This window comes from Tinamus guttatus, unplaced genomic scaffold (assembly GCF_059628265.1).
Source record: "Tinamus guttatus ecotype Peru unplaced genomic scaffold, ASM5962826v1 Tinamus_guttatus_pri_ptg000125l, whole genome shotgun sequence".
Classification (NCBI taxonomy): domain Eukaryota; kingdom Metazoa; phylum Chordata; class Aves; order Tinamiformes; family Tinamidae; genus Tinamus; species Tinamus guttatus.
The window spans coordinates 1583780-1596635 of record NW_028288659.1 but is presented as its reverse complement, the minus strand read 5'-3'; the positions used below and the strand labels follow the sequence as shown (position 1 = coordinate 1596635).

Sequence of the window (12856 nt, the reverse complement as noted above, 5' to 3'; positions counted from 1 at the left end):
CCTCTGTCCTCCAACGTTGTTCCACCACCATCACCAAGACGAGGCTGGGATCCTGAGGAACTAAAGGCAGAACAAACTGTTCTTGCAGGTCCCAGAAGGAGGTGAGGTGGGCTGACATAAGGTTCCTGGCAGAGAAGGAGCCATCAGCCAATCGCTGCTGGAGTCTCCAAGTCCCTTGAAGAGATGAGAGTCACTTCCCTGTTTATGCTCTTTATTAGTCCCTATTCTCTTTAATCGGCTTAGACTGATGAGCCGAGGCAGCGGTAGGGATCAGCCAGGCTGTTTAATTAAAGGATTGCAGCTCAGCCCTGCAGTTTGGGGGTTTGTGTAAATGAGCTGCAAGTACATTATTTAATCTGCTGTGCAGAGAGGAGTTGGGACATTAATGAAGCAAACTCTAATTAAAACTAGACGGCTGACAGTTATTAGTGGCATCAGTTCTGACAGGATTTATCTCATTTAGGGAAATGCTTGATCATGGAGGGGGAAAAGGAAGAATAAGCCCAAACTGTTTTATCAAACTCACTGCAGCACTGCCGTGACCAGCTGTCCCCTCAGCAGGACTCAGGGAGCTGTGCAGGGACCCTCTATGTCCCAGGCTGTTCTGACAGGAGCCCTGATGAGCTTGTTCAGTGCTGTGCCTGGCTCACCCAGGAGCTAATTGTCTATTCAGGATGTCTGACCAACACATTTCAGTCCTGTTTGACTCAGCTTTTGTACTGCACTGGTTTAATGGGAATCCTGATCAGGATATAAGTGGGATGACAGGTTCCATAATGACCAGATGAACTTCTTCCAGCAGCATATCAAGGCCTTCCAGAGCAGCATAGCTATCAGCTATGGGCATGAGTCCCATGGTCACCTTGTGTTTTTCTCTCTCTGTTATTTCTCTTGCCTGCCTCACTGCACTGGATATGACACTTCAGGAGCAAAAGGATGCCTACCTTGGAACTTGGAGGACTGAGGAAGATGCTTTCTGGTCAGCATAAAGCTGATTGGTGAGTTTAATAGTCCTGTGTGGCTCTTCCTTTCTCCTCGTGCTGTGTGGGAAGTAAGGATTCTCTTCTCACCTGAGACAGTCACACAGACCACATTTAAAGGCTGCTCTGTTTCAAAAAGCAAAAAGTCTGGGTACCTATTTCTAGCCTTCAAATAGCCAGGGTGGCTTCAAGTGTTTCTCTCTCTTCACAGAATATAATATTTCACAGATTCAGAACTGCTATTTGGATGAGGGAGAAGGGACTGGAAATGAAAAGGTGAAAAGAAAGTCTTGGAAAGAAAATATGGAAAACAGGTGGCCTGCATAGTGGGATAAACTACAAAAGACAATCTAGCTAACATTAAACTGACAGGCAAAGATCAGTATGGGTGGCCCTTAACTGGAAGCTCAGATGCAACATGTTGTAAGGGTCATTCATCTCCACTTCTGACTTTCCTGACTCAGGCTCATCTTTGAAAAAAAACTTGCCAAGTTGATAAATTATTGGAATGAGTGATTGTTTTCTTCTCCATTTACCTGCCAGACTCCAGGTGATGGACTGGGTCATTCCCAATACAAGGAGCACAGACACATTTAGGTTTGAGGGATAAGTGGGGCATGAAAAAAGGAAGGCCTGGAACATGATGGTGATACACACTACTCCAGACTTTAAGACACAGCTCAAGTGAGATTAGAAAATGCTAGAAGCTAAGGCAAGGAAACCTTCAGGAATAAGATGGAAGCTGGGACAAGAATGGGGCAAGGGTCAGGGTGCAGAGTTTGAAAGCCATAGGTGAACAAAGCCTCAGTGAAGACTAAACAGAGCACACAAATTGAAACTGTCTCTCCAGAAATGCAAGGGAGAGGCAGCATTTCCTACTGCAGAAACCTCTGCTGCCTCCTCTTCCTCACAGTATCTCCCCATCTGACATTGTGGTGTAGTCATAGGCTCTCCACAGGGGCATTACACAAACCTTAGCAATTTTTGAGAGCTTTCAGCACAGACACCACAGAGAGTTAACTCTTCATTTTCGTACAGAAATGGGCAGGAGAGGTCCTGTTCCTTTCCCCTGTCTTCAAATGTGGCTGAACCTCACTTTTGACACACACAAGTCTATTCTTCCCGCAAATGTCACAGAATCACAGACTCACAGAATGGTTAAGGTTGGAAGGGACCTCTAGAGATCATCTAGTCCAACCTCTCTGCACACGCAGGCACACCCAGAGCATGTGGCACAGGGTGGCATCCAGGCGAGTTTGGAAGATCTCCAGAGAAAGAGACTCCACAACCTCCACAAGTTTCCATACTTGAAGATATTTGAAACCTTCTCTAGCTGACCCTACCTGAGTAGAGGATTGGACTAGATGATCTCCAAAAGCCCCTTCCAACTTCAGCATTTCTGTGATTCTGTAACTGATGAATACTGGATTGCATGGAAACATTACTATGGCACTTAGGAAGTTCTCTAATAAAGCCAGGCAAACTGAATCTAGAATACGAAATAGTGCAAAGTTCACTGAATACATTATTCATTGATTTTCTTTTTTTCTTCCACTCAGCTACAGAGTGAGTAAGAACAGATTATACAATAATTCAATTAATGTCACTTGCCTAACTACTAAATAAGAACAGAATCCTACTTCTCCTGATATCAAAAGTTGACATTCCCTTTAACCTGGGTGATTAGACAGGAGCTGCAAGTCTCCAAGCCGGATCTACCTGTGCATAGGCTATGGAAATGCTGTTCACAGAATCATAGAATCACAGAATCACAGAATGGTTGATGCTGGAAGGGACCTCTAGAGATCATCTAGTCCAACCCCCCTACTCTATCAGGGACACCTAGAGCACGTGGCACAGGGTGGCATCCAGGCGGATTTGGAAGATCTCCAGAGAAGGAGACTCCACAAGCTCTCTGGGCAGCCTGTTCCAGGGCTCTGTCACTCTCACGGTAAAGAAATTCTTCCTCATATGGAGGTGGAACTTCCTGTGTTTCCCCTTACACCCATTACCCTTCATCCTGTCACCGGCCACTACGGAGAAGAGCCTGGCCCCATCCTCCCTACAGTCATCCCTGAGGTACTTGTACATGTTAATCAAATCTCCTCTCAGCCTTCTTTTCTCCAGACTAAACAGGCCCAGCTCACTTAGTCTTTCCTCATACAATAGATGCTCCAGTCCCTTAATCATCTTCGTGGCATGTCCAGAACTCATACTTTTCTTTTTCCTTTTGCTTTTCCTTGCAGTGATATCATAAACCAGACACTGTTCTAGTGAGCAGAACAAACAAGAGAAAAAGTATTTCAAAAATGATCGAACCTCATTACTGCAATTCAGCTGCCCACTCATGTTCAGAGCCCTCCCCAGTAGCTTGGGCTTCTTATACTGATGGCAAAGGTCAGATGTAAAAGTGTAGCAGTGTAATGAGGGAAATCTTTCCAAAGGTGCTAGTTTGCTGCTGTCAACAGAGTGATAAGGCACGAGAAAAAAAGGAGCAGATTTGTGAAATAGAGGCTTAAGTGGTTGTGAGTGAAAAGGAGATGGCAAGAATGAGAAAGACGGAGACAAGAACATGTATCCAGTATTTTTCCTTGGATCCCTTGGTTTTGGCATTGATGTCAATTACTGATGAGGGGGTACTGATGATGTGTCTGTTGCTTACAGACCCAAGCCTGGATGCATTGGATGCAAGTTGGTAGCAGTTAATAGTACTAGTCTGCATTTGTCCTTCTGAGTCAAGCTCAGATCATTTCAGTTGTGTGTTATGTTAAAGTGCTCCCCACCAACACACATGCACAGGCCGCCTCAGTTTTTGAGAGGTCACTTTTGAGAGGTTCCAGATATGTGTGGAAGAGACAGAGCAAATAGATACTGTGTATACACTGATGTGAGAGAAGAATCCTCAGTTTCTTTTGAGAATTTTGTTGTAGCTTAAAGGCTATGGATTAGGTTACTAGTTAAGGTTATTAAAGGTTATGAGTGTATGTCCGGGCACCACTATAATGTAGAGTAACCAATTTGAAGGAGAAGAATGAGGTATGTCTATACGGGTGTCAAAGTGATACAGAAGAGTAAGAAAAGGTACAAGTGTGGATGTGAGTTGAAAAGAGGCTGATAGTATGTGTTCAGAGTCTCACAGGTGCATGTGAGTGGATGCCAGTGGAGGATTGTGAGGAATAACATTGAAGGGGTAACATCTCTGTGAAGTAAAAGAGAGCGACAGCAGTGCTGGAGACATGGGACATGAAGGAGGACGGAGGAGGATGTAGGCATATAATGCGTGTGTTTTGTTTGGGGCAGGAAGATCAGTGGTAGCTCATGAGAGAACAGGAGAGGATGGAAAAGAAAGAACTTTGCTAGCAACAGTTTCCCACCTTGGTGAGGAGTCTGGAGAGGAAGGCTTCTGCTCTGCATCAGCTGCTGGGCAACAGAACTGGTGTAAAACAGTTTCATTCCTGTAAGAAAAAAAATGAACAGGTTAGTGTTTAGCTCACTCAATGGAAAACTTAGGGCAGACTGCCCTTCCCAAGGCTGTTCCAAGGGGACAGTGGCTCTCCAGTGATGCTGAAAGAGAAATTTGATTATTACATGACTGCTTTGCACTATGAGCTGGTGGGGAGTGGGAAAGAAGGTAGATAACAATTCTCTCCCCCTTCCTCACCTGCCTCACCATCTGCCCCTACATCGAACTGTAGAGAACAAGGCCAACAGAGCCAAATGAAAAGTTTTCTCTCATTAGCATCTGCCTCATGACCCCATATATCTTAAAAAAAAAAAAGGGGGGGGGGGGAAAGCTTTGCAAGTCTCTGGCTTTTATGTGGTGCTTACTATTTCCTGTACACTTTAATGCAAAAAAGCTGATTTTTTTTGTCATGACAATTACTGATCTGACTTCTTTTCTCCAAAAAAAAAGAGAGCAGAAATAGACTCTGCATATCAGAACCAGGGATTATCAGAAATAGTTGTGAAAAACTAAGAGGACAACCACAAGTGGAGAGGAATAAAGGAAGAGATCACAGCAAAGAAAGAACAACAAAAATGTAAGAAGTAACAAACTAGAGGAAAATAACTGAGTAAAAGGTGTTTATTAGATGGGAAACGTGAAAGAATTCATCTAAAGGAAGAAAGCCAAGGTTGGGCTTTCTAAGCGAAATAAAGTTGGATCCCCAGATGGCACAAATCACTCTGTCTCCAAATCAGTGTAAGAGCACTGAGAGTTGTGTTCTGAGTGCTGCTGCTGAGACTCAGGACTTAAATGAGGTCATCTCCTCGTTAAAATATTCTGTAGCTTCTAGCCAAGTGATAGCAGCAAATCTGTCTCCTGGCTTAGCATGGGGTCTCAGATTCTTCCAAAGGTCCTGCCACACTTTCTGTCACTCTGAAATGGGAAGCTTATCCCCTTTTTCTTTCTCAAAATCTGTCAGATATGGCCACCAAGATACATAAATTACAGAAAACAATGATTCTGGGAACAGCCAGAGGTTGTTCTTTCAGCCTTCCCAGTTAGCTTAACAGAACAAACTGCTTCGTGTTTCTGCTTCCTGTGTTTCCAATGTATTATCAAAATGAATCTTTGCTTAGAAGCTGCTGGAGGACCAGGCTTTCAGACTCCAGTCTCTAGTGTAGTCATGACGTATAAAAAGCACCTTGGGAAAGAACCATACAGTTCTTAGTCTCTTCATCCTTCCAAAACTTTGTTCTGCCCACTTCTTAAAGAAGCAATCCTGGAGCTGGCTAGCTCAAGGGGTGTGGAGCCCCTGTGCCAAGGCAGACAGCTTTGCAGGGCTGCCCTGGAGTAGCAGAAATTGCCAGCTGCAGTGTGGAAATGCAGAAGGCTCTCAGCTGCTTCACTAACAGCTAGCATTCCTTCTGAGGAGCAGATTTGGTTTCGGAGGAATTATATGTTGGCGTTTCCTACTGAAAGGCTTTCGGAAATCTGTGTCCACAGGAACTGCTGGGGAAAGAAAAAAAAAAAGGAAGAAGAAAAAAAAAAAGATAAGAATTCCAGATAAGAATATTTTGAAATAGTGGAATCTTCCAAAAAATGGAATTTCAGCCAGCTCTAATCTCAACAATTCCCTGCATGAACTCCACCGTTCTTTACCCTTATTCTAATATTAGATGCACCGCTCAGATAAGATTGCTGACTACAGTCTTAAAAAGAATACAGCAAAAAACAAAGAGGGGCGACACAGAAAAAAAAGAAGAATAACAAGAATAGATAAAAGAATAAGAGAAGCCTACACATGTATGAAAAGACTCTCACCTTGTTAACTAATTACCAGGAAAGAAACATAGAAAAGAATAAAAGGAAACAGGAAAAGGAAGACTGTGAAATTACATGACTTTAGGTTCAACCTCTGTCAGCTGCTTTAAGAAAAAAAAAAATCTTACATATACTCTTTAGGGAATCAGTATGCTTTAAGCACTGCAGCTGCACAGTCAGCTGTTGACTCTGTCATGATTTCTGGGTGTTTAATATTAACCTCAGGTGTTCTGAGGCCAAACCACAGTCCTCTTGAACCTTGGAGAGGCGAATGTCTCTAGAGCAGTTGTGCACCTTACAAACCACTACCAAAAGTTGATCGTGTCCACAGGCAAAAATTTTCCTCCAAGGCTTTTGGGATCCTCGAGTCCAGGGCCATGATTCCCAGAGAGAAGTCACCAAGGAGATGGTGAGAAGGAAGCACTGCTTGATGGAGGAAGAATATGTAGTGTAACTGGATATTCTAAAACTTCACAAAAAGCTCTTCCTGGGGCTGGGGAATATCCTATGATATCTCTGAGCTCCTCAAATAACCAAAAGCACTCGGAGTTCTGCATCAATTTACTTCATGTTTTGTCCCACCCAGACATACACCACAGATAGCGGATTCCATCTTGGAGGTGCAGTGCTACAGGAAAGTAAGGCCCTGGGCTTTGCAGCATGGCATGCATAACCAATAGAGTGCTATGAGAGGAAAGGTTAACCAGAGCAAACCTCCACGAAGAGGCAGTTGGATAAGGCAGTCCTTATCTGGGCAATGAAAGCACTTGTCCTAGGGCTCTACTATCACTTTTGAGCCTAGAGCGAGCAGTTCAGGAAAGCAGTTGTCCTTTTAACTATATGGAATCTTTAAGGTAAGATTTTTGTAGCTGAGCCTGGCAGGGTGGTAATGGCTGGTGGCTATCTGGATTGCATTTTCCTGTAGGTCTGTCATCCTGTTCAGTTCTGAAGAGAATCTTGGGATATTTAGTGTCTATGCTGAAGTCAGTGTAAAACTTTAAATGTTTTTTTCCTCCCTGTACTTTCTTTTTATTTTGTTTTTACACATATCTAATTTCATAAGTCAGAAGAGCTGCATTAAGTTTGAATGTGCATCCTCTGAGGAGTTAAACATCAGAAAGCACAAGACTTGTTTTGATTTTGAAAAACAGGGAGGAAGGCAGGGTGTTTTCAATCTGGTGATTTCAGACCCATCACTTTGGTTGCAGATCTGTTATGTGTTTCTTTTTTTTTTTTAATGATTCGGTGGCTGGGTAATGGTTTCTTAAAAGGATAGGTCAATGGCTCATCTTTTTGCCTTTCCGTCTTTTGTTCTGTTGCCTCTAGCTTGCCCTCCCCAGTCTTGCAAACTGTTTCAGGGAGCACAGCTGAAGAAGCGCTGTTGTGGGCAGGGCAGGCAAGGAACAAGGAAGAGAGAGGAGTTCTCCCGTCTGTCAGGATGCTGTTGAACTGTTCTGTTTCAAATTTGTTGCTTTAAAAATGAACAAATGTTTATCTGATTGAAGCCTGTAAGAGAGAAGCAAGCCAGAAGAGATGGTGTTCTGGGAAGGTGAAGGAGAGGTAGGTGGTACAGAAGACACTCAGAGGCAAGGAAGGAGTGTGGTGAAGGGTCTTCTGAGGTAAGTGCTGCCAACAGTGTAACAGTTGTGTAGCTGCAGAGGACAAGGGTGAGCATAGATGCAAAAGGAGGACCACGAACAGCCTGCGCCTGTCAGTGCTTGCTCTGCCCAGCTGGAACGCATGCTCCAGAGGCAAGAATTTGACAGTACAGACCATCTTAAATGCAGGGAAAGCTGTGCCTGGCCCAGCAGCAACCTCTCTTGTCAACTGAAATGCTAGCCTCTTTTCCCATGAGCAAAATGACTGACTTTTATTTGGCTTTTATTCAGCTGTCTTCAACATTGTTCCTGACAAGAGGTATCCTCCAGGCAGCTGCCTGCAGCTCAGTGGAGGTATTGGTGAATGAACCACCCTGGGCACACTGATTCTGTCTGTGAGGAACTTTAATAAAGAGAGGCCTGTACTGATCCTCATGGATAACATGAGATATCTAGTTGGTCTAGGAGTTAGCTCAAAGTTTCTTAGACATTTCTGGCTTCATAGACAGTTAGACTGGGCTGCAAAGGGGCTCTCTGCCACTATTTCCTTGGCCTTTACAGCTATGGATGCCAAGGGGCTGAGCATCTTTTCCTCTTAAAAATGGTGTTGTAGAAAGTAGTTGAGTTGATTTCCAAACACCTAAAGTCACTCTAGCAGTCTAGATTGCACATCACCAGGTCTAAGCTGTACAAATTTTCCTAATGTTACCTTAAGGCTGAATCTCTCATTAAGATAAGCATCTGGAGTTTTATGTTTATTCAGTCTTGTTGCCCCTCTGGGGCATGAGTGTCCATAAACCTGGCGCTGACCATAGCTGTCCTAAAACAGATGCCTGTCTGCTGAAAGCTGGGTTGAGGTAAACAACTTATGTGCTCTAACCTCTTCTTTTCCTTTCCCCCATCCCAGAACAAAATAAATGCCCAACTCAGCATATGGAAAGCTGTTGTGCTCCTTGTTCTCCAGTAGTCAGCTTTAATTAAACAAATACCCCAAAGGGCCTGTTCCCATGGACAAAGAGCAGCTAGGTGTTTTTCTGTATGAATGATTTTAGACTGCAAGAAATCAAGAGAGAATGAAAATTAGTCTCACTGTGAATGTAGAGATCATGCTCCTCTCATGCTGCATCACCCTGCCTTGCCCTGTGATTCCTGCTTATGTCATGTAGCTGTAATGGCCCTCATTGCAAGGAGGACAGGGAAGATCGCTGAGTTCTCTAATTAGGAATACTAGACTAAAGTCTGTAACCCGATATCTGGGCCCTACCAGCCTGCTTGTTCAGTAGCTTTGCCCTTTGTCCAAATGCACTTGAATTTTCAGAAATTTGACGGTGTTGGTGGGCCATCACTCCTTCCTCAGTCAATGTTCTATCAGTAAATAACTAGGCCAACTCTCATAACCTTTCTGGTTTCTCTTTAAAGCTTCACCTTTTGGAGAAATGGTAGAGGTTTTGACCAAAAATCATTGTATGTAGTGCTGGATAACTCAGTTTTCCTGGAGCCCTTTGCTAGTTGTCTTTATCTTATATTTTTTAGATGACTGACATGAGAACAAATGGAGCCACAAAAAAAGTACAGTCTAGAAGTGGGAGATTAAAGGCAGAAAGAGTTGAAAGAGAACTGAAGTCATCTCAGATTAGCTCTTACTGGCTGCTATCTTTCCTAAGATGACAGCTGGAGAACTGCAGACAGGAGCTATTTAGTAGTACAAAGTTTATGAAACATGGTCACACAATTGTAAGACGCTTTTTACTTCCCCCAAAATGTACAGCTCAATGCTCTCACTACCCCCAGAACTGCAATATAACCTAGCTAAGATTAGCTATAAACCTCACTCATTTTAGCATCTTCCTGCTGTGTTAGGTCTATTTCTGACTGCAGTCTGTCTGGAACAGCATAGGTGAGATTTGAAGGAGGCAGTGCTTTGAAAAGAAGAGTACCTTGAAATAACTAGCTGTTTTGCCCTACCACCCTTCACCCTTTTCTCTGAAATACCCTAGCTTAAGCTTCCTAGATTTCTTATTATTGGTCTCAACCACAGGTCATTAGACTGATGTTTTGGGGAGAGTTGAGTATAGCTAGTTTATTTATGGAGGAATAATATATGATTAAAAATATATTCTGGTTAACTTCCAGACTTTAACTCTTTATAATTTGATGACCTCCTAATTTTCATATGACACTGCTGATGGCAAGAATTTGGAAAAACCCGGAGAGGATCTGGATGCTTAAAAGAAAGATAAGACTATCCTACTAGAATAGTTGATGCAGATGAGATTTTACATCCTTCCCAAAATCAATGCTGTCCAACTTTTCAGCCTTTTAAGAAGGCTTGTATGGGTGTCCCATGTCTGTTTACTATTACTCTTGCCCTTCCTCTTGAGCATCTGATGCTCGCCATCCCTGGAACACCAGACTGAACAAGGCCATACAACAAAACCTGTGATAGATGACAACGGGTTTAGTAGCCAAGATATTAGGGATCTTGGAGATTTTGTCTTAGCTCCTACCTCTGAAAAATGCTTGGTTTAATCACTCATTGTCAAAGAGCTTACATGGGCAGTGGCTGTATATCTACTGCGGTAGTGCAACAAAAGATAGCTGAAATCATTGCTTTATTTTATATTCCTAATAACAAGCAGTCCAAACCTGATAGTCTCAGAGATATATCTTGGGAATGGACTGATTTACTATTCTTCTCTAAATCGCCAAAAGTCCTTGGAGTTGGTCCAAAAATCTTCCAGTATTAATCCCCAAAGAGCAGAACAAGACTGCAGCAATCTGAAGTCAGATTTGCATGGGAGGTGGCTTAAGAAGAAACTGCAAAGAATGAAGCAGGGGGAAGAACTGTACAAAAGATATTAGCAAGATGATGTGGAATTTGTCTTTGTATGTGGACTCACCAACCTCGATCCACCAGTCACCGAACTGATGTTTCTGGGCTGCTTTGGTTGTATTTACACCTCCCCAAGTTCTTAGCCTCTGCCTCATCTAATACTCCACTTAATATATATTTTTTCTTTTTGGCTGATGATTTGCTTGGCTCCTTGAGTCATCGCTGCCTCCACTCTCAGCAGAGGCAGACTCTCAAGTGGCAATGACCATCCCTACCCTTTCATCTATCTGGAAGGTCAGTGCTATATTTGTTCGTAAAGGGCTTGCAGATTCCAACATTGTCATTGGCTTTCCAATCCAAGGTCTGTGCTTCCAAGGATAGATGCTCAGAACATATCTATGTACTGAGTGCCAGCTACATCATCTCAGCATAGGATGTTCTTAGCTTGTACATTTCAGTCAGGGATTGTCTTACTCTGCAACCCTCCACAGGCTTAGATTTCTGATAAATTGTATGGAAAGATAAGGATGGATCTTAGTAATGTCTAGATGCCAGCATGAAAATATTGCCTACAACAAATTGCTTAGGAAATCCTGAGTACTTCAGCATGATGGATGGATGGATGACATACACATACATGCCCAGCCAAGGAACAGGATAACTCTTCTTTCAGGCCACTTGAGGGTTTATAGTGCTATGAGCCTTCTTAAGCATTTTCAAAGCTGCTCTTCCTTCCCCTCTCCTCTACCCCGTTCAAAGTCAAGCCGGGGGGCAGTGGAGGGTGGAAGTCACCAGGAACTCTTAGCCTTCTGCTTGCCTGACAAGTGAAAAAACAAATACATTTTGTAGTCTGGAACTTCTTTGAATGCCTTGTGATTCTTGGAGAGAATTACTTCTTCCTGTTTCTTTGGCAATTCCAAAATCAAAAGATCAGAACTCACTCCTTAAAACATATTTAGTATCTGCTTACTCATCATACTGGTTCTTGGTACAGTTTCAGTTTAAGTTAATATATTCTGTTTTGTTATCCTTCTCAATCTTTACTGTAAATCTGCCTTTCTGGAGCTAGAGCATGGGATAAAGAGGGAAGACCCACTGACAGAACATTTCTAGATTCACACTGGAATGTGTTAATTCTACAGGCTCTATAAAATATCCTAAGACAAATCCACCTCACCATACAATACCATATGCATACATTATTATTTGGAAAGTGAAAATTCAATATGTCCTGCTGACGTGAATAAGTATCTTTCAGCTATTATGGGTTCTTCAGAACAAAACAGCTTGGAAGGATAAGCACAAGGCTTCTGTGTTGAGGAAATGGAATTTCCTGTGTTGGAGGAAGAAAATCTGAGCCAATGCTGCTGTGATCTGATCTTTTTTTTTAGTTAACCAGTTGGGTGGCTATAACAAATACATCAAATATGTCATTCACTTATCACAATCTGCTTCTGGGGACAGAGATATTAATGCCATATCTTCCTAAACAGTTGCTTTCTCAGCTCAGTTTCACCCATATCTATGGCACACATTCATCCTTGTAAATCCTTATTCGTACATTGATGAAGTTATTGGGGACAAGGGTGAGAATGGCTGGCACATGAGTGCGTGGACTCTTTTACTTGTGGGTGACTGCCTGTCTGAGAGAAATTTCCTTCCCCAAGCACCTGGGCACCAGACTTCAGTAGCACGAGTGAGGGAGATGTCACTTGCAGACTCACTTTATTCAGTGAAAATAGCTGCTGACAAGTCAATTTTGTTACCCAGAAACACCTGAAGGAAGTCTAATCCATTCATTAAGCCCACGAGGAGTGGCTGGGCTGACTGCCAGAACCACCCCTACATGCTAGAAATAGGTAAGGGAAGAAAAAAGAATGGAAGGAACAGCTGGTATTCATACAGGCTCCTGGAATCAAAGCGGCAGAGTGTAGTCTAGCTGCTGGGTCTGGTTTGCTAGATAACTTCTTCCTGTAGCATCTAAAAGTAAATACCTCTATCTGGAGCTCACAAAATGTAAGGGGGTTCAAAGTCTGTGGCCAACTTTTGGCCCAACTTCCATCCTTTCTCATGCTATGTGTTATTATTTGTGCAGTTTTTTAACTCTTGATGTTTCAGCTACATTTGGATGAAATAACCCACTTAGTGTGAGATATCGATGATCCACTGACCCTCAGTT

At 42.9% G+C, this 12856-nt stretch overlaps 1 protein-coding gene across 1 annotated transcript in view; it reads right to left on the bottom strand.

Annotated features, from left to right (window-relative positions):
* The window catches only part of IQSEC3 (IQ motif and Sec7 domain ArfGEF 3), a 99500-nt gene that overhangs the window by 49453 nt on the left and 37191 nt on the right, over positions 1-12856 (bottom strand). The window contains exon 2 of the mRNA XM_088521552.1: positions 4355-4435. Within this exon, the coding sequence (XP_088377678.1) occupies positions 4355-4435 (81 nt within the window). The remainder of the gene's footprint in view (positions 1-4354; positions 4436-12856) is intronic.